Here is a 24,732-nt window from a genome sequence, read left to right on the forward strand (position 1 = left end):
GGGTGTGGGACTAAACCTGAACACTAGGGAGTCAGCAGTGATGGTAGGATAAGGAGGCAAGCAGCATATGGGGAGATCTGGAGTCTGGGGAGGGCTGGGAGACAGCCTGGACCACTGGTAGGGGAGGTAAATGGTAGCTGCTGTGAAAGCCTGGGACAGGGAGGGGCTGGGATAGGAAGGGGTCTGGCTGCCTCTGGGGTCAAACCTGGACCGCCTGTGGCCCAAGAGGCCCAAGTGCAGACACCAGACGCTCCAGGGCTCGCTTTACAGCCTCCGCACGATGAGCATTGTCCTGAGTGGTGTGCAGCAGGAACACCACATCCATCAGGCCATGGGGACACACTGTAGGAAGGGGGTTGAGTTATTGAAGCAGCTGGCCCATCTAGCTACCCCCTTAGGCCCCTCCCACTGTGCCCATCATACTTGGGATCTGTGTGACAGAGGCCTCAGGACCCCGTACACCCTCCTGGATGGGTATCAGCGAGAAGGTGTAGGCGATGCCAGGCTCTAGCCCTGTCACCTGCTGGGAGCTCGAGATCCCTGGAAGTGTCTGTGAGGCCCCAGGGATGTCTGCAGAGAATAAAACCTGGTTAAACGGGAGGCCTTCCATGGAGCCCCAACCGCCAGCCCTCCCCAACCCTGGCCTCCCCTTCACCTTGGCCAGGCCGTCTGAGTGGTTGCCAGGACAGGATGTAGCTGGATACTCCAGACACTGGAGTCCAGGCCAGGGTCACTGAGTCAATTGAAGTGTCCACCACACGCAGTTCAGTGCTTGGGACACGGGGTGACTCTGAAGAAGGAAGCAAAGACCAGGGATCAGAGTCTATATCCTGAGAACCCAGAAGGGAGGGATCATCTGAGGCGGTTCTGGGGTAGGACCATCTTAGTGAAAGAAGTGTCATGTGAGATCATGCTGGGGTCACCCCAGGGGCAAGAGTGGTAGGGGGTCTACAGGAGGAGTCACTAAGGGTCACGGGGTGCAGGAAACCAGGGTGGGTCATCAGTGGGGAGGAAGGTCACACCAGGGAAGAGTGGACTCTCTGGGCTCACCAGTGCGTGCAGTCACTTCTGTGGGGGGCCCTTCTCCAGCTGACCCCAAAACGCTCAGCCATATGCGGTATAGGGTGGCTGGTTCTAGACCATCCAGTTCGTAGCTGCTGAGATCGGGCCCCAGGACCCGGGACTGTTCCTGGCCACCTGCGGCAGGCATGAGAGTGGGACGCAAGACACGTGGGAGGGTGCTACAGACCAGCATTAATGAACTTGCCCACCTCACTGACTGACCCTGCTGACCAGATCCACCCTCCTTATTGATCTTCCCCATTCTCGCTGACCCTGCTCCCTTACTGACCCTGCACGACTGACCCTTATTGATCCCACCCACCTGGTTAACTGATCCCGCACTCTGTCACTGATCCAGCAAACCACCCCACCAACTGACAGACCCTGCCCACTCACTGACCTCGCCTATCTAGCCAACCCCGCCCCCAGCCCCGCCCCCACTGGTCCCTGAGCCCGCCCCCGCAACCGGGAGACAGCTCTCACCCTCGGGTCGCCAACGCAGACGGAAGCCCTGTGCCCCGGGCACCGGCTGCCAGCGCAACCTCAGCGAGTGCTCCCCTCGCTGCACGACGCGAAGGGTCTCCAGTGCTGGCGGAGCCTCAGGCGCTACAGAGAAAGCCCAGGAGTCAGGGAGGCTCCGCCCCCACTGGCTCCTGAGCCAATCCCAGACCAACCCTAGAACTCGCACCGCCCCAGCTGACTCTTCTGCCTCTCCCAGGCTTCATCCCTCCTTCCCCCTCGTACCCGGCCGTGCACAAAACCCGCCCCCAAGCCCTCCAAGCCACCAATCCAAGGCTGGCCCCAGCCCGAGCTCCGCCTACGCGTAGTGACGACAATGGAGACCGGCGCGCCCTCACGGTCCCCGACCAGTGCAGTCACTCGCAACGAGTAGCTGACTCCGCCTTCGAGGCCCCGTATTTCTGCGGAGTCCGTGTTTCCCGGGAGCACCTGCTGTCTCGTGGGGCCACCTGGGCAGGGAAACACGGGGCAACAGTCGGGCTGGGGGTGGCGCACCAGAGAGGGCAATCCCAGCCGGGAGGGACAAGGGCGGGTCAGGGAAACATACCCTCGCTGCGGCCCCAGGCCAGTCTGTAGGCTGTGGCTCCAGTGACCCCCACCCAGGTGACCCGCAGAACATCACTGGAAGCATTGAGGATCTGAAGCTTCGACACACTGCCCACGGGTGCAGGGTCTGGGGGCAGAGGCAGGGTAAGGGGTCAGGGGTCACTGGATGGCTGGTAGAGAACAGGGTGGCAGTGCAAACATGGTCATCTGAAGGTCAGTGTGAGGTTAGTATGGACAGGTCAGTGCAGGCAACCTCTGAGAGGGAGGAGGTCAGTGCCCCAGAGTGGGCAGTGTGGAGCGGCCAGGAGGTCGCTGAGGGTGGACGCTTGGTCAATGTGGAGAAGTCACTGAGCAGTGATGGAGCAGGCCGCTGAAACAGTCAGGAATACAAAGAGGGGTGGGGTAGCCAACGAGATGCGGTTGCCAGCTGGCCAGGGTCCACTCACCTGTCCTCACAACCACAGAGGCGGGGGTCCCATCCACACCAGCCACATGCGCCCATACATGCACCGTGTACTCAGTATCTGGCTCCAGCCCATCCAGCTCAGCCACTGTGGCCTCTCCGGAAACCAACTGGGATTTCTCCGGACCTGGGAGGGGGAATGGAGGCAGCTCCAGGGCTAGCTGGATTCTGTCCCGCAATGCCCCAGCTGGACCCCTAATAACCCCCCAGCCCCCATTCCACCCAGACCTGCCCCCACAGCCCTCCAAAACCTCCGGTCCCCTCCAAAACCCCTGGTCCCCACCAAGGCCTGAGTGCCAGGAGATCCTGTATCCTGTGGCACCAGGAACCCTGTTCCAGGCGATGGTGACAGATGAGCTGCTGGTCTGCGTCACATGGACAGTCCTCACTGGGCCCAGTGGGTCTGCAGGGAGAGGCAATGGAGAGTCTAAAGGAAGATGTAGTGGAGGGTCTGATGGGGGAGGATTGGGGGACCATCTAATAGATGGCTATGGGAGTCTAGAAGGAGACAGGGATCTGATGGGAGAGGTGGTGAATGGGCCAGTTGGGGGAAGAAGTGGGGGTTCTTTTTTTTTTAAGATTTTATTTATTTATTTGACAGAGACACAGCAAGAGAGGGAACACAAGCAGGGGGAGTGGGAGAGGGAGAAGCAGGCTTCCCGCTGAGCAGGGAGCCCGATGCGGGGCTCGATCCCAGGACCCGGACATCATGACCTGAGCCGAAGGCAGACACTTAACGACTGAGCCACGCAGGCGCCCCAGAAGTGGGGGTTCTGACAGAGGAGACAGTTGTAGTCTGTGTGAGGCAGGTGATAGGAGTCTGAGAGAGAAGGGGGTCTGACAGAGAAGATAATAGGGTTCTGAGAGAGGTATGAGGAGAGGCAGGTGGAGCAGAAAAGGCAGCGGGAGCCTGAGAGATGAGGTGGTAGAAATCTGAGGGCAAAGAGAATGGGATCTTTGAGGAGAGGCAGAGGAATCTGAAGAAGGTGGGGGCTTAAAAGGAGGCAAGGGAGGCCAAAGGGGAAAGCAGGACTCTGAGGAAGAAGAGAGCGGGAATCTGAAGAGGGAGACCGTGACTGTTCTGGGGCGAAGCAAGGGTCTGAAATGGGAGGCACAGGGGTCCAAAGGGGCACCGGAGATAGATAGTCAAGGGGCTGGGTCAGACCCTGACCAGTTTGAGCCATGATGACCACAGGGGGGCCCTCCTCTCTTCCTCGCAGTGCTGACACGGCCACCTGGTAGGAGGTTCCAGGCCGTAGCCCCATGATATCTGTGGCAGTGGTTTCTGGGGGCAATGTCCGGCTGGACTCCGGTCCTAGGGTCAGAAGGAAATGTTGCCATGGCTCTTGCCTGCCCCCCCATCCCCTAAACCCCAGTTGTTCTTCTCACACCCCACACCGACCACTGTCTGTCCTCCAGCTAATCCGAAATCCACTGGCTCCAGGAACAGGTCCCCAGGCCACCCTCACTCGTGTTGCATCTGATGCCACGACTCGTAGCCCTGAGATGGCAAGTGGGGTTTCCAGTTCTGGGGGTTAAGGATAGAGGTCAGAGGTCAAAACCAGGACCGGAGTGAGCCAGGCGACTGTCCCCCCCACAGCCCTCCTGCAGTGCTCACCCCGGCGGACCGTGAGGACGCTGGCGCCACCCTCGCGGGTGCCCACTCGAGCAGACACCCGCACAGTGTAGCTTAGCCCAGCCCGGACATCGTCCAAGTCAAAGGCTGTCTGACTTCCAGGAAGCACCAGGGTCCGTTCAACCCCTAAGAGAGAAGGCAGGGTAGGTGGGCAGGGGTCAGTGAGACACAGGGATGTGGGATGATGGTGGTCAGTGGCGGACGGTGACCCAGGACAATGGACCCGTGATGAATAGAGACCCAAGATGATAGGGGTCCATGATGAGGGATGTGGAATGTAGGACGACAGAAGTCAGTGGACAGCGATAGGAATTGACAGGCCATCAATAGACAGTGACGTGGGGTGACAGGGGCCAGTGTTGGCTGGGGACAGGGCCTGCGAGATCAGCATGGACAGTCGTTCCAGCTCGGGTCACTGAAGGGCAGGGACCGAGCCTGTGTTTGTGGAGAAGGGCGAAAGCTGCAGCCAGGGATGTGGGGCAGTGAGGAGATGGGCTGAGGCAGGGCCAGGAGCAGACAGCCCGCGTGACAGATCTGGGCTCAGTTGCCACCTCGGGGGGTAGATGGACAAGGAGACAGGAGGAGGCTGTAGAAACCCAGGAGGGGAAAGAGATGGGGTGAAGGTGCCGTCAGACCCCAAGAGCTGGATCTTTCATGTGTGTGTGTGGGTGTGGTGATACTCACCCTGGGCACTGCGCACAGTGATGCGGTACTCAGTGGCGCCGGGAACTGGGCTCCAGGACACTCGCACCCGCTGCCCGGGCAGCTCGGCTGCCTGCAGGTCCGTCACAGGGCCCACGGGCAGCCCTGGCCCTGTTGGAGAGCGCAGCATGAAAGGCTGCCCGCCCCGCCCCTCGCCGTCCCTTCCCCCATCGCAGGGCCAGGCCCCCAGAGCCCTTACCAGTGGGCACCACGGTGGCAGGTGTGGCCACCTCGCGGCCCTCCAGCAGCGTGTAGAGCGTGAGGCGGTACTCAGTGCCCGGTTGCAGCCCATCCAACTGGTAGCGGGTCACATCAGAGGGCAGCACCACCCTCTGTGGTCCCCCCAAGCCTGCAAGATGACGGGGTCAGGCCAGCTGAAGCCAAGCCCGACCCTGCCTGCCCACGCCTCTCCCCTGCACTGACCACTCTCACGCCGCCATTCCAGCCGGTAGCCACGGGCCTCAGGCACCAAGTTCCAGGAAACGAGAATGGACGTGGGGCCCAGGATGACCGGGCGCAGGGTCTGTTCCACAGAGGCATCTGCCCAGGGCACACGGGACACCGGTGGCCTCAGTGCCCTGCCTGCCTGCCCACCCCGCCCAAAGAAAGCCCCCGGCCTCCTCACCAGTGCGGGCAGTCAGGGAGGTGGCCGCCCCGACACTCCGGCCGAGCAGGCCACTCACAGTCACCTCGTAGTCCGTGCCAGGCTCCAGGTCACGCAGCAACACTGACCCCTGCCCAGGGCCCAGCTCCTGCTGCTGTGTGACACCGCCTGCATGGGGGGCATGGGGGGGGGGGAGGTCAGTGTGTCTTACAGACTCAGAACCCTACGATCCTGTCGGAGGTGCAGGGATCCCCCTCACTCACCACTGAGGACCCGCCATGTCACACGGTAGCCAGTGGCACCCGGCACACTCCGCCAAGCCACCAGGAGGCTGTGCGTCGTGGTATTCTGGATGGTCAGCTCTGGCCCCTCCAGGGCAGCTGGGGGAAGGTGCACCGGGGATTAGCGAAGTCAGGCTCGGGCGGGGGGGCGGGGTGTGTGCGGTTACTGGAGGGTTAGGTGGGCAGGGTCAGAGGTTAGCAGAATTGCTCACTGGTCCGGGCTGTCCCGCTCACGGCCTCCCCGATGCTATTGGCGTAGAGGGCTACCACAGTCACCTGGTACTCGGTCAGTGGCCGGAGACCCTGCAGCTGCGTGCTGGTCTCACCAGCGGGGATGCTCACCTGCCCAGGGTCAGAGGTCACTTCACCTCGCCCAGCCAAATCCCCAGCCCTCCACTTACCACCCCTGACATCCTTACCTCCCGCCGCTCGCTTGGCAGCGGCTGTCCCAACCCCGTCAGAGGAGTGTACTGGACCTTGTAGCCAGTCACCGGGCCACTGGCCGCGGTCCACTGTACTCTCAAGGACTGACTGCCTGCTTCAGACAGCACCAGGTCTCGGGGACCAGAGGTCAAGTCATCAGCTGGGAAGGGCGGGGAGTCAGGCAGTCAGGCAGGAGGATCAGGGGCCAGACTTAAAGCATAGCATTGGGGTCGAGGGTCAGGAGCCCATGGGGTAGGGTCAGCACCTCGAGGGCAGGATCAGAGGACAGTACCCCCAGCTTGGTTTCGGGAGCACGTGGGATGGCAACAGCACTCCCAGGTGGGGCGCAGGGGCAGAGGTCCAGGTCAGGGCACAAGTGTGGGCAGGAACTCACTGGGCAGGGCCACGGGCACGCCACCCGCAGTTGTGCACACTCTCCGGGAAACAAGGGGCAGCAGTGTCCTCAGGATACTGAAGTCGTTGACGAAGAAGAAGAAATCACTGGTAGGCTGTGAGGCAACTCGCTTCAGCTCCTCGGGGTCGGCATTCTTGATCCCTGAGGTGATGCCCAGTCAGAGTTCAGGGGCTCACGTGCCCTCTGACTGGCCCCCGCCACAGCCCACGTGTCACCGCAGCTTGGAACTCACCCACAGCAAACAGCTTGACCCCCTGCCCCTTCAGCCGCTGGGCAGCTGTGTCTACCAGGTCCTGGGACTTCCCATCTGTGATGAGGATGCAGACCTGGGGCAGGCGCAGGGGGTAAATCAGTGTGCCTCAGACAGCTAACGTGGGGGGCATGGTAGGGTGAGAGATCACCTTGGGGACACCGGGTCGGGCCAGCTGGGGCAGGAAGACGTGGTCAGCCACGTGGAGAACCGCAGCCCCTGTGCGCGTGTTTCCCCCCTTGTAGCTGAGCTCACGGATGGCTCGGATCACATCACCCCCTGAGCCAAGGGCATCGAGGCCAAACTCTGTCCTGTGCAGGGGAGGGAAGGTGGCAACAGGCTAGGGGCCAGGGCCTTTTCTGGCCCTGGCTTCTAGGAGGCCTCTGGGGTGAGATTTGTGAATATCGGGTCCCCTTGAGGGTCCTCAAGAGCCGTTAACAAACTCCTCTGATACCCCTCTGTGCCCTGCCTGCGGCTGCAGCCCTTGGAGCTCCCTGCCTCTGGGAGCAGGATGTCTGGTTAATGAAGTAATTCTGGGAGGAAGGGTCCGGTTGTAGGGAGGTGGCCGTTGGCCAGGCAGGGAGGCCCTGTGGGAGGGGAGAGGCCGAAGGCATCAGGAAGCTGAAACATGGAGAGTCCGGTAGGCAGGGGGCATCTGAGGCCCCTGGGCTCTCCATCTCCAGATCAGAAAACACAGTTGTGTCTTTGGCAGGACACCAGCCTGGAGGTGTCTCAGGTGCGAGGACTCTACCCGGGAGACCCCTCCCTCTGTCTCCAGAGGAGGTCCTGGCTCAGGGGAGAGGGGTCTGGGTTCCCCAAAGCCTGGCCTAGGGGTTTCTGGACTCTCTGCTTCCGTGGGGGGAAGAATCCTGGTGAGAGCTATGGGTCCTCAGCTCTGGGGGCCCCCACTCACCGGGGTTCGTCACTGTACTGCACGGCAGCGAAGCGCACGCCCTGTGCACTGGCTGCCCCGGAGAAGGGCAGCACCAGTCCCTCCAGGAAACCTCGAACTTCACGGAAGTTGCCACGGCCGATAGACGAGGAGCCGTCAAGTAGGAACACGATGTCAGCAGCGTAAAGGCGTGTGCAGGTCACTGAGGCAGGGAGGAGCCATCAGGCTCTCTTCTCGGAGCCCACCCACCCCTCCGTGCACTGTGGTCCCTTGGCACTAGGGGCTGGGGAGGATGGAGTAGGCCTCAGTGGCTAAGCAAACCGGCCCAGCCCGGTTCGGGCCTGGGAACCTCCGAGGGAGGGACAGAGGGGCGGGAGGCAGACTCTCCGCGGAGGATTGGTGTGTGCAGACAAGGGAGAGCCACCTACGCAGGCGTGGATCTGGGACTGAGGTTGGCCTCAGGGGGCCAGAGTGGAATGACAAAGAGTAGGTGACGCAGCACGCATGTGGGAAGCCAGAGTTTGGGACCCAATAGCATAGGATGCAGTTTGGGAGACCCAGAAGGGGTGGCGGAGGGTTTGGGGAGTCCGGGGAGAGTTAGCAGGGATGCAGGCGGGGTCGTGGAGGTGGGGGGGGGGTCCCAGACGAAGGCCGCAGGTGAGGGGAGCAGCGCCCTGGATGAAGTCCTTCCCGGCGGTGCCCACCTCTCTCCCTGTGCTGGGCCCGCACTCGGAGCGCCCCTGCCAGGATCCCGGCGCAGAGCGCGGCCACCAGGAACGGCAGCCTCATCCTGGGTGGGGGAGACGGTCAGCCAGACCCTCCCGTCTCTGTCCCTCGGCCCCCGTAGCTGTGGCGGTCCGAGCCCAGCGCACCCCCACCCCCAGTCCCGGTCTTGCCTGCCCGTCCACCGGCTCCTGCCGCCAGCCGTTGCTGCAGTCCCACCGCCACAGCCGAGAAAAGTCCCTGATCCCGGGGGCGGAGCTGTGGGCGGGGTCCCAGGCGGCCCGCCCCCCACCCATCGCCCCAAAGGCCGCCGCCCCCACCACCCCTGCCGGGACAGATGATTTGACTCCCCTAAAGTGTAAAGCCCCCCACCTCCTGTGGCTTCCGGGACTCCCCCCAGAAGGTTCTTGACCGATGCTGGGGCAGACCCCTCGAACCCTGTCCAGGGTCAGAAGTTGTGGCTGCTTTAAGGTCCGAGTGACTAGTGCCCTGACTGCTGGAGGCTGGAATTCAGATAGGTTCCTGAGGATGGAGGAGACAGCGGGATGGTAGTGGGGGGAGGCTGCAGCTGGCGATGATTCACCCCCCACCCTATGGGGGTGCCCAGACAAGCCTTCGGGCCATGAATCCCGCCGGCCACTCCTGTGATTCAGCTATCCCTGTCTGTCGGATCTCCTGTGCCCCACCCCAAACCCCTTGACAGCTGGAGCAGACCCCAGCAAATGAGGGGTTCTGGGCTCATCCCAGGGGAACCAAGGCACCCCTGGACTGCATCTGAAAAATGCCCACCACCACCACCACCACCCCCACCTTGGGAAGGGGTAGCCCAGGAGGAGAGAATGTGTCATGCATATGCATACACAGTACCCTGCACCCCCTGCCATGCCCTGAACCAGTCCCAGGCAGATGCCATCCAGCTGTGCCTGCACGGAGAGGGGTTGTCCATATGTGCAGGGTGGGACCACCCACAGTGACAGCTCATCTCTCAGGAATCCACCCCTTCCTGCCTACACCCCCACTGGTGGCCCTCTCCTGCTCCAAGTCCCCTTAACTACTCATCCTCATTCTGGCCTGCCCGAGTTTCCTCCCTCACTCTATTCTTCCTGAAGACCCCCTTCCACCCGTCATCCCACCCCCAACCCCCCCAGGCCCAGAGGTCACCATGGGCTCTCCCTCCTTTCCTCACTGCTCTCAGGGTCCACCTGTGGCTGCCACCTTCATAACTACCCTTGTCCCCCTGCTCTCCCCTTAAGCAGCCTCTGACTTCCCACCCATTTCCCTCAACTGGTTTTTGTGACTGTAGATAGTCCCCTTGAACACATCTCCAGGTCACATACGCTGTCCTGAGGAGATGAGCCTTTGTATGGGCATGTCTTCATCACAGGGGAGTGACACCAGGGCAGAGATGTTCCCAAGAACAGCAGGCCCCGTGTTCTGTTTGTTTTCCTGCTAGTCCTAGATAATTCTGAGAAGCCCGGAAAGTTATGTCTACATTCACCACTACCACTGAGTCCCTTCCAACATGCCTGGCCCCAGGCCTCTCCTGGGTCAACAGGCTGAGTGGTGAAGAGATGGAGCCAGCACTTCATCTCCCCTGGGGGGGGGGGGGTGGTCTCTGGTATGTCCAGAGCTGGAGGCAATGAAGACCATCCCTGCTGCCTGTTTTCCTATTGCCCAGATGGCTGAAGCCACAGAATGGCCCCTTTTATCACTGATCCCTCCCCCTAACTATCATAGGATACAGTGCTGTGACCCACGGAGCCCAGAACTTTTTCCAAGGTCAGGGTCTCCTCAGCCACATCCCAAGACCCCCAGCCCTTAAAGCTGTCTGATAGGTGAGAACAGCAGAGAACCAGACACAATCTCCTTACAGGGCAGCCCCTGGCTGCAAGCCCCCCACCTCCTCTTGTAGGGCAGAGGGCAGAGCTGCCACATACGGTAGGTCCAGCCTGTGGGGTGACTGGACACCCTGCTGAGAGAGTAGCAGGACCATGATGTGGCCCTGAAAGGAAGGGCTGCCTGTTGTGTGGGGGTCCCTCAGAGGGTGCTGGGAGAGGCTGTCGGGGCGGTTCAAGCACAGGTGGCCAAGAGTGTGACTGGAGCCCCCCCGAGGCCACGAGCAGGTGTGTGACCCTCTGAGGCTCCTGGCTCCAGGTACACAGGTTAGGGCACAGCTCCAGAGCCCAGCACCTTCCACCTGAAGACTGGGGTCCCAGAGCTCTGTCCTTCCTCTCACGCTCCCCCCGGCATCTCCTCCGGCTTCGGTCACTACCTCTGTCAGGTGGCACCACATCTCTAAGTGGGGCTTTTCAGGATTCCAGCCCCACACATCCCACTGTCCTGGGCACCTCCGAATTTCTCACCAAAACTGTGGCATACTAGGCAGGTCGTCCTCTGGCAACCTACCCCTCCTTGGGGTACCCCAGCCCTGTTGGGGCTGTTGTCCTGCTTGTGTCCCCTGCAGCCCGCTCCAACTCTGCACTGCCATAGCACAGCTCCCTGGGGTGCCACAGAGATCCAGCCTCAGAGCCCCCATGCTATACCCCAGGCTGACCAAGTCACTTCTCTTCCCAGTAACCTCTGAGGCACCTCCCTCAAAATGCCTCCAGAGTATGTATCAAATTCCCTGGCTTGGTATGCAAGGTCCATTGGAACCTGATCACTTCCAGGAGTGCCCAGCACACCCAGAGCCTTCAAGGACCATGTCTGGGCTTAGAAATCAACCCCATCTTTCAGGAGCTCAAACTTAGGGCAAAGATTTGGTACTCCCTGGGCCCAGTGTGCTGCATCTATAAGCACCAGGGTGGGCCTGTAAGGGTTCTGCACTGTCTAGCGGGTTCTCTCAAAGTATGAGGATGACCTAGGATCTCCAGCTCTGGGTTCTACAAGGCACTTGACAGTTATTTCCTAATTGACAACTGGTGGCAGCAGAGATGAGGGAAAAGCACTGGGGCGGGGCAGGAGTGATTCAAGGGTTGTCTGGGGCCACTGCAAAGCTAGGATGCTGGGTGACTTCTCCAGAGCCTGCTCCTCCATCACCTTTGTCCCGGGACTCTGCTCCCGGCTGCCAGCAGCACTCCTCCTAGGAGAATCAGGCCCCTCACTTCCAGCCTGGGCTCCCAGTGAACCTGACTGCAGAAGGGCTGGAGACAGAAGAGGGGTCTACCTGCCCACCTGCCTCATGGGGCCAGGACCTGAAGGGGGACTAGGCAGCTGTGAGCGCCGCCAGGTCCTGGCTGCCACAGGTAGATGGGAAGGGGATCATCAGGCCAGCAGCTCAGGGCTTGCCTGGGACAGATCTAGTCAAGGGAGGGGGCTCAGGCCCCGCTGAGCTCAGGGCTATTCTCAGAGCCTGAGTCAGCGGCAAATCGAGGCAAAGGATTCCTGCCCTGCCTGTCCAGGCAACAGTTAGAAATCAAATGGGAACACTATGCCCGAGGCTACCCTCCTTCCAGAATCCAGAGTAAACGTACGGAGGTGGCTTCCTCAGGGACAGTCCTTGGCCCTTCCTGGTCTGTCCAGGGGGCCAGGAACTGCCAGAAGGCATATTGCATGGGGCCCACAGCAAAGTGTTTCCCTCCTGAGCCACCAGAGTTCCCAGGCTGGGACCTCTACCAGGGCAAAAGCATGGGTTCCCACACCCTACTCTTGGGACAGACTAGCTAGGAGCATCCCCCACGTGGCTAAATGGAAACATCTGGCTTCAGCTCCCTGCAGGCATCAAAGGCTTCCGGCCTCCATACTGCAGCCCCCACACTTGCCCCTGGCTGAGGATACATCAGCCTGTGGGAAGGCGGAAGGATCGGGGCAAACAGAACCGAGGGAAGTCCCTGCTCCCCCATCCACTGCCCAGGGGACTCCATGGCAATGCCAAGAGAAGGACAACACAGTTCTCGACACAGGGCTTTATTGGAGGTAAGGGCATCTGCACACAGGTCTGAAGAGCCGAGGTGGTATGTCTGTGGTGGGGAGGGACCGTGAACCTTGGCCCGGGCCTCTTGCCTGTCCAGCCTTCCTGCCTAGAAACGCAGCCAGAACATGCCACTACGGATCCGGTTGTAGTCTGGGAGCTGTTCAGTGGGGCCTGTGGGGATAGGGTGGGGCGTCAGGGTGGGGTACCTGGCCTGTACAGGGACATCTGGCCCTGCGCCGCACCCGATTCAGAGCTGCCCAGAGCAGCACAAGACAGGCTTTGAGTGGAGAAAGGGAAGAGAACATTCCCCCAGGGGTGCCGAGCCTGTCACTTCATGCTCTGGCTCTCGGAGCCCCACCCCACACACGGAGGTGTCCGTTACCTGGCGGGTGTGGGGTATTGATGGAGGCACCTTGGCAGGGAGTCAGGGAGCTGCTGGGACAGGTTTTCTGAGCAAGAACTCCCTGGCAGCCAGGCTATTGGGCAGAGCCTCTCGGGGGCCTCGGTTTGCGGCTGCCAGTGTAGGCTGGGCGGGGAGGGGAGCACAGGCAGCAGGGGAGGCCAAGAGTAGGCCTGAGAAGAACACAGAACAGGCTCTCTAGGCCACTCACCCAATCCAGCCACCGCTGGACACTGGTCATAGAAGTACTTGGAGCAGACCTCACGCACCACGCTGGCATCCACGTCCTGCAGGGGAAGCAGAGAGCACACTGACAGGCAGGTTCCCGGGACCACCTCAGCCGGTCAGTGTCACCCCGCCAATCAAGATCTTCCACATGGACCGAGGAGCTGCCCCCTCGGCCAAAGGGGAAAGGCGGGGGGGCCCTCCCTGCCGCAGACCTCCCCAGGCCCCACCCATGCCCTCGGCTTTCAGTGCCTCTGCCCGGCCCTCCATTTATGCCAACCCTGTCGGTGACGCTGCCGAGGGCACCAGGGATGCCCGCGGGAGCAGTCTGTACCATGCGCTGTCAGGCCTGAACCTCTCCCAGGGGCCCCCGTTACCGCAATCCGGCTTTCCCACTCAGCCAGGGGGATGCGCCGGCCATAGGTCAGGAGACTGCGTCCGATGTCCTCGCACACAGGAGTGGTGCCTGCAAGGGTCAGGGGAGGCTTACAGGTCCCCCCAGTCCAGTCCTAGAGCACAGGTGCTCACTGAGCCTCCAGCTCCAGGCTGCCACCGGGACCGTGGTCTGACCCTGGATCCCAGCCCTCACTTCCACCACCTGCTCCTCTAGCACTGGGCTGTTGCCGACCTGGCCCGCCACCACGTGGATCTGACCCACCAAGCTCCTGGGGGTGGCAGTGGGGATATGGCATGGCCTTCAAAGTTCTCCTCTTCCATCCTGGCTGGTAACGTGGCTATCCTGGGGCTGTCCCTGCCAGGATGCGCTCCATGCCCTCCCCACAGAGCTGCAGGACTCACCATCCAGATGAGACACCAGGGCGTTTCTGAGGAGGTTTTTGCCCCGGAGCACCTCACTCTCCGTGGCACTGGTGCACAGGCGCATCCTAAAATGGGCGGGGGGTGGGGGTGGTCATCCTGAGCGACGAGGCTGTCACCATCCCACTCAAGGGCCCCTCCGCAGCCCGGCAGTACTGGGCTGCCACTCACCACTGGCCCTGCAGGAAGAACACCATGTCGTCGATGTTCATGCGATCGCAGACGAAGTGTGCGCCCAGCAAGCCGGTCTCTGCGTAGCAGATGTTGAAGGTCTGGAAACTGTGGCACAGCTTGTTGGTCACGGAGACGGCAGCCAGTGGGCTGGACAGGTGCTGCCGGGGGCAAGGATCGTCAGCATCCACCCTCCTGTCTGTGGCCCACACCCTGAACCCCACGGTGCAGGAGCCCACGGCCCCGGCCCGCCCTGTTCCCCGAAGGTGGGGCCCCGTGCTCAGCCCAGCACTCACCGTGCCGCCACCGTAAGTGCAGTCGTAGTGGCCTATGATGGCATTGGCCACTTGGAGGGCCACATTGTCTGGACTGGCCCAGCCAGGCCCCTCTACCGCAATAGCTACATGGGCCAAGGGCAGAGCATCGTCGCGGTGACGGATCTGAAAAAGCACACGGCGAGACTGAGAGAGCCAGCACACCCAGACGACAGCAGAGGTGCGGGGCGGGGGTGAAGCGCGCACGTGTGCGTGTGAACACGGGTGCCTGGGAGGCGGCAGCCACAGGGCCCGTTCCGCACCCTGAGGCATCTCTGGCGTCCCGAAGCCAACCTTGTTCCCCCGGGTCCCTCAGGAGGCCCGGGCTGAGAGCACCACCCCGGCCCACAAGGCGGCCCACCTCGCTGCCCGTGAAGCGGCACGGAGCCAGAGTGGGCACGGTGTCGTCCAAGTACGTCTCCGAGACGCTGCTGAGGTGCTTCTGGGCGAGGTCGAGCAGCTGCCGGTGCTCCACCCCTGCCGAGATACAGGGTGCCGTTAGCGGCCGGGCCACAGGGTCCGCGGAACCACGCACAGGCGGAGGACCCCACGTCCTATCTCGGGGGGAGACGGCGGAAGGAAGACACAACGTGGACAGGGGGAGTGAAGAGAATCCTCCACAGACAGACCTGGCCTTGTGGGCGGGGCAGGCACCTCGGCGTGGAAGAGCATGCACCCCCTCAGCCCCAGGGAAGCAGCAGCATGCTGGGCATAAGGATGGGTCCCCAGGGGGGTGCGTTCTCCCCCACGTTGAGGACAAGCCTGGGGCTCCCTGGGCACCAGGCCACCTGCCCTGCTTCTCCCTCTGACCCCCTCCTCAGGCAGATCCTGGCTGCTGCCCTGGGGGAGAGGCTAACGAGAGGGCACAGAGGTGCTACTGCAGGGCCATGACTAATTGTGGGGACATTCACAAATAATGTTGTGACCTCAGTCCCCCAGGGGGCCCTGGGGGACTGCACATCCTCGCCTTTACAAGAGGAGGTCTCTGCTGCCCCAGCATCTGGACCGGTCGGTGCTGTGGCTGTGGGCAACCAGAGAGCCTGCCAGGCACCTCAGCCTTTATTCCTTCCTTCCCTGAGCTCACACCCTGCTGGTCTCAACACAGTCTCACATGTCCCTCGCTTAAACTGCCCTTGGTCCCCCGGGTCACAGGCCCCACGGCCACCAACCATGCTCTTCCCAGCAGTCCTTTTTATCCACCCGGCTGCCAAGGCCACAAGCTGGAGAAGCATCCTCAACCCCACTCCTGTTCGCTCCCCACCACGGCCAGACGTCCTTCAGATTTCTATAAAACCATCCTGAGTCCAACCCTCGCTCCTGCCACCTCCCACCAGACACCTGCCACAGCCCCTCCTGGTCTGCCTGCCTATGCTCTGGCCCCCACGCGGCAGCCAAGCATCGGGCCACGACACAGCCCTGTCCCTCTGCTCAGGTTCCCCACCCCCCAGCTCACTGACCCGCCCCCCCCATCCTTTAGCTCTTGCTTCCAACATGTGCTTCAAAAGCACCCCCTAATCTCCAACCATGCAATTCCCGGTCTGTCATCAAATGTGCATCGTCACACCCCAGTGTCTGGCCTGCTCACTAGCAAGGCTGCAAGAGACAAACCTCAGGGCTTTTATCTCCCACCAGCCTGCCAACTGGGTCTCTTAAGGGACAGGTGGGGCTGAGAAAGGCCTGTACTGAGGGGGAGCGGCAACCCTATGTGGCGGGTACCAGTGGCGGCGGCAGGGTGGAATCCCATCCCATCTCAGAGGGCATGAGAGAGAGATCACTCTACTCAAGGACAGTACAGGAACAGGGTCCCCAGGAGTGCAAGATCCCCTATGGTCAGAATCAGGAGCCCTGGGCCCCGGTAACCAAGGCTGGTGCCCACCCAGCCATTACCACAGAGCTTCGGTGAGCCCAGCACTCACCTCCAGCTGCTGCCAGCACCATGCGAGGGGCCTTGTAATGCCTGCTGAGGTACTCGGTCAGGTCTGCACGAGATAGCTTCCTGCAAGACATACGGCCAATGGCTCAACGCCTCTCCCAAACCACAGTGGTCTGGGTCCCACAAAACAGAGCTGAAGAGACAGACAAGGAGAGACATGGCTTCTCCGGGGTGCAAGCCCTAGCACACCCCTCAATCCCCTTCCCCATCTCTGCCACCCAGCCCTCTGGGCCCCACCTCACGTCTACACTCAGGACAGGCTCAATCCTTCCTCTCCGAGGAGGCTGTGAGCTGATACTGTGAGGCTCTCAAGAGGCGGCGTCAGAGCTCGTCCCACCAGAGGACAAAGAGCCATGCAGATAGGAACCCAAACGCTCCCTCCCTCAGGTTGTCAGGACACACATAAAATCATACCCTACAAGGAGGCCCGCAACTCGAGTGAAGACCACATAGGCATTCAAAAAGACCCCCAGGAACCATGTGACAACAGAGAAAACGTTTCCAGTTGTGCAAATTAAGAACATATATGGGTGCCTGGGTGGCTCAGTTGGTTAAGCGACTGCCTTTGGCTCAGGTCATGATCCTGGAGTCCCGGGATCGAGTCCCGCATCGGGCTCCCTGCTCAGCAGGGAGTCTGCTTCTCCCTCTGACCTTCCCCACTCTCATGTGCTTTCTAATAAATAAAATCTTTAACAAAAAGAAAAAAAAAGAACATACAAAGGCACAGGCCAACTAAAAACAAACTGGTGTGGATGGGGCTTGAGCACGGGCCAGCACGAGCCCAGCCAACCCTCACCTGACATTCCCACTCGGCCCCTCCACAGCCTGGGCTAGAGGTGTGCCCTGGAACGCCGTGGCATGCAGGTAGTCAAAGACCACGTCCCGCATACACGCATCGTTCTCCTGAAGCTCCTGGAGGATCACATCACGCTCCTTCTCAATCTGGGAGTCTTCTAGGCTGCAGTTCTGCACAATGTCGGCCAGGAGCTCCACAGCTGGATGCAAGAAGGGCAGGTGTAGGCACCAGGTGGGCCACTGCAGGCCAGTAATGGCACAAACCGCCCAGGTCTGGCACGCCTGGTTGCCCTACTACAAGAGGATGCTGTCAGGGTAACCCCATTCTTCAGCCAGGCCGGGCTCCTGGGGGCCTGTCCTCTGCACCTCTGAGGTCCTATACCCTTGTCCCTGCCCCTCCTCCAGGCGTTACCTTTTGGCAGGTCCTTGGATAGTGCCTTGATGTAGTAAGCTGTGTGCTCCCGGGTGCTATAGGCATTGAGATGGGCTCCCATGCTCTCCACCTCCTTCTCCAAGGCATTGCCAGGCCGATTCTTTGTTCCCTTGAACCAGGTACCAATAGGATCAATCAGGAGCCACATGGGAGCTCAGGACCCCTATCTTCAAAGGCCAAAGTCCCGGCAGGATCATTGGTCCACAGGCACCTCCTTCAGCAAAGACTACGGGGATAGAGGGCCTACAATCCGTGCTCACCAAGTGCTGAGCAGGCCACAGTATCATAGGCTGACAGAACGGAGACAGCCAGGGGCCAGGAGAGAAAGGCACGGGCAGTGCAACCCAGAGCCCCATAGTAGCCTGGCCATACCAGCACTCTCTGTCCCCTTGCTGACAGTCACGTTCAGGTTAGCTCACATCAATGTGCAGGTGATGCTGCCATGACCTACTCTACCCCCATGCCATTTACACGACTGTGTGTGTGCTCATGGACACCTCTGTGTGGCTGCTGCTGGCTAGACTACCCACCCTCTCCTGCTCCACACCCCGACCCCTCCGTAGCTCCTCCTCCAGTTTTTCACTCATTCAAAAAACTCAAGACTTCATGCCAACACAGGTTGGCAGTCCCCACCCTCAAGAAAGCTCAGTATTTACTTCTACAAACAAGAGCTGCCTGGGTATTCTGCCAGAGGAGAGCATTTCACAAGAAGGCAGGCCAGCCCAAGTCTATGAATTTGTTAAAATGCACGTGTCGATCAACGTGTTTCATACTTCCACGCCAATGCACGCATACAACACAGGACTGGCCTCTCTGGTGAGGAGTGGGGTCCTGCGGCGCCCTGCATTTTTTTCTGGCTCTGGGGGTCTTATGCAGGGGTGATCAGATAGGTGCTCACTCAGGAGAGGCTAAGCCCATGTGGTTCTTTCCAGAAAAGCCAGCCAGAGAGTGCCCCCCAGTTGAAGCCCATAACTGAGGAGGTTGACTTTGCTAACCTGCATTCTCAGGAGGGACAGAGGCAGCCCTGACCCCAGGGGAGATGCAGGACTTCAGGAGCCTCACCTTGAAAGCCAGATGCTCCAAAAAGTAACCTGCCCCATTGTTCTTCTCAGTCTCGTAACGGCTGCCAACGTCAATCCACACCCCGACCTGGACAAGAAGCCATCGACAAAGGTAACACACAAACCGCCCCAGCCCCCACTTACACACTACCCTGGATGACTCAACAGAAGCCCCAGACAGGGGGTCACGGTCCCAGGGTGGGGGAGAACGGTCTCAGTAGGACCCCCGTGCTTGGAGCTACAGCTGTGCCCTGGGCACAGGCATGGCTGAAAGACATACTGTGTCACTTCTCCTTCCCACTCTATTTGTGGACTGGTTCCCAAAGAAGTCTCTCTAACTGTGCACACACACCTAACCCCATTACCATATGAAACTCTTCTATATTCTGTTCTCACTTTTCAGTTGATTGTTTTTTCTAGGCAAATAACACATCCTTTGCAAACAACTTATTTTCTCCTTTCTAAAAATTATACCCTGCCTTTGTTCTGATGATTTTGTCTTTCACCATTAAGGAACGAGGCAAAGGTTTAGACACTGATCGTTTTATCTTATTAAGCAAGGAGCCTTCATTCACAATTATTAAAAAAAAAAAAAGTTTTTAATCAGACTCGAATACTTAACACTGCCAAGTGTCTCCTTGACACCCATTGAGAGAATCTCGTAATTTCCTCAACAGCCTCCCGGTGTGCCATGTAACACACATCACCCCACACAAGTCACATAGATCTAGTCTTTTAATTTAATATCTGCTCACAGCTGATTTAAAATTTTCACATCTACTTTCCCAAGAGACGCTGATATACATACCATATATCAAAACTTCTTCCACTAGTATCTGTTTCACAGCTAACATCTCAGAAACAAAAATTAATCTTACAACCCATGGTAGCTTTTGGTTATCATCGACGGCATTCTATCTCTGGCACTAAAGCACAGTGGTGCCCCTTACAATCTAGAGCACCTCCAGAGTCCATGAAATATAGCATTCTCTCCCAAACTTTCTTAACAGGCTTTGGCTCAGTTTATATTAAGTGCCATGTAATACAGAAGTTGCCCGTGATCTTTTACTGTGTTTAGTAACAACTTGTATCAAAGGACATTATTTGTTCCTGGAAAACTGAAAGAATTTACCAATAAAACCACTTAGCCCTGGAGTTTAGGGGGGAAGAGGATTACGTCTTGAGAATCTTCTCACCTATTCATATATCTAGCCAAGATTTCTCTCCTTAAGTCAATTTTGAGGATTTGTGTTTTTTAAAATCTTGCTTCTTTGGAATCTTCAAATGCATTCCTCACGCAAGTGCATAAGCGGTCTAGCCAGGACATTATGACTTTGGGCACTTCATGTCTCTGAAACCCATTTTCCTCGTGGTAAAATGAAAAGAGGATCACTTCTCTCGTATGAGCTGCTTAAGAAAACGCTGCAAAGAACTTGGCCTCCTGCTTGGCAGGCATCATATGCTAAGTGAGTGTTAGTTACAGTGAGGAATGGCCCAAGAAGTCAGGCCTAGCTGGGGTCGGGATTAAGGTAGTAGAGTCAATCCAGCGGTGAGTGAGGAGTCCGACCCAAACCACAGAGGACTCGAGCCCAAGGTCACACCCTGACCTGATAAAAGACGCCAGGCGCAATATGGAGGCGGCCTCCCGAGAGGGGCCCCCGCTCACCGTGCAGGTAGGCTGGGAGGACTGCTCGGAGGCCACTCGCAGCCCGTTGTCCAGCACGCTGACCTGTGTCTCTGGCACGCTCTGAAGAGCTTGGGCGAAGGTGGCGGTGCTCCGCAAGGCAGGCGACCTCAGCAGGGCCGGCTGCTGAAAAGGGACGACCGAGACTGAGGGCTAGGTTGCGGGATCTCTCCTCGGCTCCCAGGCCGGCAGTGGGATCCGCGTCGCCGCCCCCCGGACAGCCGCGAGACTCCCATCCCTGCTCAGCGCCGTGACCTTCGCACGGCCTGACCCCAGAACCTTCCCAATCTCGACCCTCCGCCGCTAACAGTCCGCTCCCCGTCTGCGTGCCGAAGCCCCGCGCTCCACGGCCTTGTGCTCTCCGCTGTCGCCTCACCGAGCGGCGGGTGCTCAGCAGCACTCTCGTCCCGGTCCCGGCCGCCCGGCAAACTGCGGAAGCCGCCATCTTCTAGCTCCGGTCGGCGCTAGGTCGCGCCACGCAAGCGTAGAGGGGACGCGGCGGCGTCCGAGGCGCAGGCGCACTACCGCAGACATGGCGCCCTGCCGCCTCCTGGCGGAGACCAGGAATATCCACGCCCGCTGGTCCGTGGTTCTGTCCGCAAGCCCCCCGGTACCTGCGTGCTTCAGCCCACCTGGCTGTCCATGCCAGTGCGGTTCCGTCCTCGGCCCGGTCCATCTTTACCCTTCATCCATGGGAAGCAAAGTGCGCGATGTTTTTAACGAACCGCGGGCGCCCCGAATCTACTGCGTGCACGGAGCTGCCGCGCGGGCCGGGGGCGCAGCCGTTCCGTGTCCGGGGATGGGAGCCCCGGGGCTCAGGCACCAGCGTGGGATGCTGGGACTCCGAGGTAGCTGCTGATCACGGTTTTCTCTTTAAGAGGGTGAAGTAGATTCAGACGGTTGACATCGAAGGGATTTAACAAGATATTGCTGAGAAAAAGGAACGGTTTAAAGACTATTTGGGTGGAGAGAATATGGATTCCGTTTGTTCGTAGTTGACACTGGCACTGTGCGTGTGCGCTCTCATACGCCCTGTGAAACTGAGTTCAAATTCAGTCATCGACCGTGAGCCACATTTCGGAGAGGAACGTGTGAGAGAAGCCTGCCGCTGCTCTGGGTTCCCGACTTCCGTGCGCACTGCACACTGTAGAACAAAGAAAACTCCTAGTCTGGGGTTTGTGAAATAGGATTCCTTGTTTGGAACACAAAACATACACAAACAAAACAAAACGATGTGGCTTTTCTAATAGACCCCATAGGAAAAAAATCCGGAGGAACTCACTCGAAACTTCCAGCCGAGTGACTTCTGGAAAATGGATTGAAGGGAAGGAGAAGGATGTTACCATATTTACATTTCTGTGTTAATACGGAATTTTTAATTTTTACAAAACAAATGTTACTTTTGAAAGAGCATACCTCTGAACTCTGCTTTTACATGATTTATATGTGATTTATTGTACTTCTATGTGATCTTTCAAAAAAAAGTCATTCTTAAAATATAAAAAGCAGACAGAAGATGCTTAAGTGTGTGTTTATTAGTATTTTGTGGTCTAAAATTATGATTTAGACGTGAAAAATAAAAAGGAAATAGAATCGTCTAATTAGTCCATCTTTCCACTTTTTTTAAAACTTTAAAGAAGTTTTATATTTACAGAAGAGTTGAGCAGATCGTAGAGTTCCCATATAGTTTCCCCTTTTATTAACATCCGACATTATTGAGGTACGTTGGTTGCGATTAATGAGCCAATGTTGGTCCACTATTATTAACTAAAGTCTATAGTTTATTCAGATTACCTTAATTTCTACCTATTTTTTTTTCTGTTCTAGGATTCCATCCAGGATACCACATTACATTTAGTTGTCACGTCTCCTTAGGCTCCTCTTGCCTGTGACACAACCTCCCCCAGTGGCCACCACACTTCCCCGAAGAGTTCACTGCATGCACTTCCTCTCCTCTCATTCTCTCCCAAATCCACTCCAGCTCCAGTCCAGTCCTTACGTCACTTCTCCAAATCCACACCTGTCATGGTAACCAGTGAGCTCCATGTTGCTAAATCCAATGGCCTCCTTTAGCGTGATTGGCCACTTCTTCCTCCTTGGAGCCTCATCCCTTCTCCACCTTCAGGTTTCCACCCTCTGCTCTTCTTGTCCCACCTCCCTGGACACTCCTTCTTAGCTCCTCAGGCGGTTCTTCTTCACCTCCCAGTGGTAATAGCCCAGGCCTCAGTCCTGGCTACCTTTCCCTTCCTGATCAAAATTTGCTCTCGTCATCCTTATGGCTTCAGTGCTGTCTGTACATACAATGGCTCCTGGATTCCCATCATTTACTCACCATCTCCCCTGGAGGGCCAACATCTCAATTAAACATGGCTAACACTGAACTCTTCACTCTCCCTTCCAAACCTATTCCTCCCACAATTGCCTTCATCAGTAAATGACACCTCCATTAACCCAGTTGCTCAGACTAAAAAATCTAGGAGCCAGTCTTGACTCATCTCTCAAAATTCACACCCAATCCTTTAGTAAATTCTATTCCAAATAATTTCTATATCCAGTCTTCCCCATCCCCTTTCCCTATCCCCACTGCTTCCTTGGAGTGCGAAGGCAAGGACAGTGATAAAACCAGGAAGTGCGTGATGTTGTAGAAGCCCCGGGGAAGTATGTGTTTCAAGAGGTTGGTCAAAAAAGGAAATGTTTACTAAAAGCAGCAGGCATTGCAATGACTTGGCAAGAGTCTTTGATGATTCACTGATCTTTGGAAATTACTTGGTATATGGAATGAGGTGAAGTAAAAATATCCTTTCCCCCACAACTGAATTCTCTAACAGCATTTCTTTTTTTATTATTAAGTACTCTCTACGCCCGCCGTGGGGCTTGAACTCATGACCCCAAGATCAAGAGTCACATGCTCTACCAACTGGCTCAGCCAGGTGCCCCTCTCACAGCATTTCTTGACCAGACCTTCTTTCTCTATCCATCTCTATCCATATCTCCTTTATTACCCACCCCAGGGATTCTCAAACCTGTAACCAGGTCTGTGTGGGCTGCCTGAGAAGGCTCTGGCACTCACTCTTCTCATTCAGTATTTATTTGATATACTCACCAGTTTATTATTTTGGGCCTTTTTCATGTTTTTTTAACTTAATTTTATTTTTTTAAAGATTTATTTATTTTAGAGGGAGAGAGAGAGAGCAAAAGCATGAGCAGGGGAAGGGGCAGAGGGACAGAGAGAATCCTGAAGCAGACTCCCTGACTCCCCACTGAGTGCAGAGCTGGATGCAGGGCTCAGTCCCAGGAGCCTGAGATCAGCACCTGAGCCAAAATCAAGAGTCGGCCGCTTAACTGACTGAGCCACCCAGGCACCCATGGTTTTTGTTTTTGTTTTTTTTTTTAATCTGGCTCAGTTGGTTAAGCGACTGCCTTCGGCTCAGGTCATGATCCTGGAGTCCCGGGATCGAGTCCCGCATCGGGCTCCCTGCTCAGCAGGGAGTCTGCTTCTCCCTCTGACCCTCCCCTCTCTCATGTGCTCTCTCTTTCTCATTCTGTCTCGCAAATCAAATAAATAAAATCTTTAAAAATAAATAAATAAAATAAATAGTGCTAACATTTATGTAAAATTTAGTATCTTAACTCATTAAGTGTATAATTCAGTGGTATTGATTACATTCAAAATACTGTGCCACCATCACCACTATCTATTTCCAGAACTTTGTCATCATCCGAAACAGAAACTGTACCCATTAAGCAATAATTCACTATCTCCTCCTTCCTCCAGCCCCTGGTAATCTCAATTCTACCTTCTCTCTCTATAAACTTGACTATTTTAAATATCTTGTATAAGTGGGATCATACAATATTTATTGTTAAAAACAAGAGGCCCAAAGTGGAGTCGTTTATGCTAAGCCTCAAACCACCAAACCAACCTTTTTGGATGTGTGTACTCATGTTTTTCATCAGATTTGGGGGGAGGAGTTGACCATTATTTATTCAAATGTTTTTTCCTGCCCCTTTCTCTCTTTCTTCTCTGTCCAGAACTCCCACAATGCATATATTGTTCTGCTTGATGGTGTTCTATGGGATCTGCACATTTTTTCGTCATTTTTCTTTCTGATCCTCAGACTTGATAATTTCATTTGCCTTACTTTCAAGTTCACTGATCCTTTCTTCTGCCTGCTCCAGTGTGTTGTTGAACCCTTCTAATTCTCCATTTCCATTATTGTAGTCTTCAGCTGCAGCACTCTTGGATCCATTTAAAATTTTCTCTTTATTGATATTCTAATTTTATTCAGACATTGTTTTTCTGATTTCCTTTAGCTCTTTGTCCATGGTTTCCTTTCACTAATAATTCCACTGCCGGGGCTTACTCAGGGATGTTTTCTGTCAAGTTCCTTTTTTTTTTTTTCCTCTGCGAACAGGCCATATTTTCCCATTTCTTAGCATGTTTCATAATATTTTGTTGAGAACTGGACAT

The 24,732-nt window shown here is 57.2% G+C and overlaps 2 protein-coding genes across 3 annotated transcripts in view; both read right to left on the minus strand.

Moving 5' to 3' along the window:
- The window catches only part of COL7A1 (collagen type VII alpha 1 chain), a 30,586-nt gene extending 21,924 nt beyond the window's left edge, over positions 1–8,662 (minus strand). Inside the window, exons 1-24 of the mRNA XM_025885548.2 lie at positions 8,498–8,662; positions 7,815–7,995; positions 7,053–7,212; positions 6,884–6,977; positions 6,631–6,792; positions 6,233–6,396; positions 6,026–6,155; positions 5,796–5,912; positions 5,554–5,700; positions 5,352–5,468; positions 5,128–5,277; positions 4,911–5,039; positions 4,209–4,352; positions 3,993–4,118; positions 3,762–3,905; positions 2,874–2,993; positions 2,574–2,717; positions 2,129–2,254; positions 1,884–2,030; positions 1,546–1,668; positions 1,051–1,197; positions 656–790; positions 424–570; positions 206–342 (exon numbers count right to left, since the gene is read on the minus strand). Coding sequence (XP_025741333.2) covers positions 206–342; positions 424–570; positions 656–790; positions 1,051–1,197; positions 1,546–1,668; positions 1,884–2,030; positions 2,129–2,254; positions 2,574–2,717; positions 2,874–2,993; positions 3,762–3,905; positions 3,993–4,118; positions 4,209–4,352; positions 4,911–5,039; positions 5,128–5,277; positions 5,352–5,468; positions 5,554–5,700; positions 5,796–5,912; positions 6,026–6,155; positions 6,233–6,396; positions 6,631–6,792; positions 6,884–6,977; positions 7,053–7,212; positions 7,815–7,995; positions 8,498–8,582 — 3,276 coding nt within the window. The 5' untranslated portion in view covers positions 8,583–8,662. The remainder of the gene's footprint in view (positions 1–205; positions 343–423; positions 571–655; positions 791–1,050; positions 1,198–1,545; positions 1,669–1,883; positions 2,031–2,128; positions 2,255–2,573; positions 2,718–2,873; positions 2,994–3,761; positions 3,906–3,992; positions 4,119–4,208; positions 4,353–4,910; positions 5,040–5,127; positions 5,278–5,351; positions 5,469–5,553; positions 5,701–5,795; positions 5,913–6,025; positions 6,156–6,232; positions 6,397–6,630; positions 6,793–6,883; positions 6,978–7,052; positions 7,213–7,814; positions 7,996–8,497) is intronic.
- A 3,744-nt stretch (positions 8,663–12,406) lies between these two features.
- Positions 12,407–20,793, minus strand: UQCRC1 (ubiquinol-cytochrome c reductase core protein 1). 2 transcript variants are annotated; one of them, XM_025885031.2, is made up of 13 exons: positions 20,638–20,793; positions 20,244–20,387; positions 18,579–18,665; positions 17,496–17,625; positions 17,085–17,283; positions 16,272–16,351; positions 14,717–14,832; positions 14,338–14,481; positions 14,042–14,202; positions 13,853–13,938; positions 13,432–13,520; positions 13,041–13,116; positions 12,407–12,600 (listed from the first exon to the last, which is right to left on the minus strand). In XM_025885031.2, the coding sequence occupies exons 1-13, from the start codon at positions 20,704–20,706 to the stop codon at positions 12,536–12,538; spliced, it is 1,446 nt and encodes a 481-aa protein (XP_025740816.1). In that variant the 5' UTR covers positions 20,707–20,793; the 3' UTR covers positions 12,407–12,535. The 2 variants fall into 2 exon arrangements, with proteins under 2 accessions (XP_025740816.1, XP_025740817.1); XM_025885032.2 differs by having other exon boundaries at positions 20,244–20,384; positions 20,638–20,787.
- Positions 20,794–24,732: the final 3,939 nt, after the last annotated feature.

Source organism: Callorhinus ursinus, unplaced genomic scaffold (genome assembly GCF_003265705.2).
Source record: "Callorhinus ursinus isolate GAN/ISIS: 27379988/994484 unplaced genomic scaffold, GSC_fseal_2.0 scaffold15, whole genome shotgun sequence".
Taxonomy (NCBI): Eukaryota; Metazoa; Chordata; class Mammalia; order Carnivora; family Otariidae; genus Callorhinus; species Callorhinus ursinus.

Excerpts from the sequence above, each read along its gene's own strand:
- UQCRC1 (XM_025885031.2), bottom strand. The coding sequence starts at position 20,706 with ATGGCGGCTTCCGCAGTTTGCCGGGCGGCCGGGACCGGGACGAGAGTG. Across the intron at positions 14,482-14,716 it reads GCCGCTTCACGGGCAGCGAG|ATCCGTCACCGCGACGATGC; the intron begins GTGGGCCGCCTT and ends GTGCTTTTTCAG. Across the intron at positions 13,939-14,041 it reads TTCTTCCTGCAGGGCCAGTG|GATGCGCCTGTGCACCAGTG; the intron begins GTGAGTGGCAGC and ends CGCCCATTTTAG.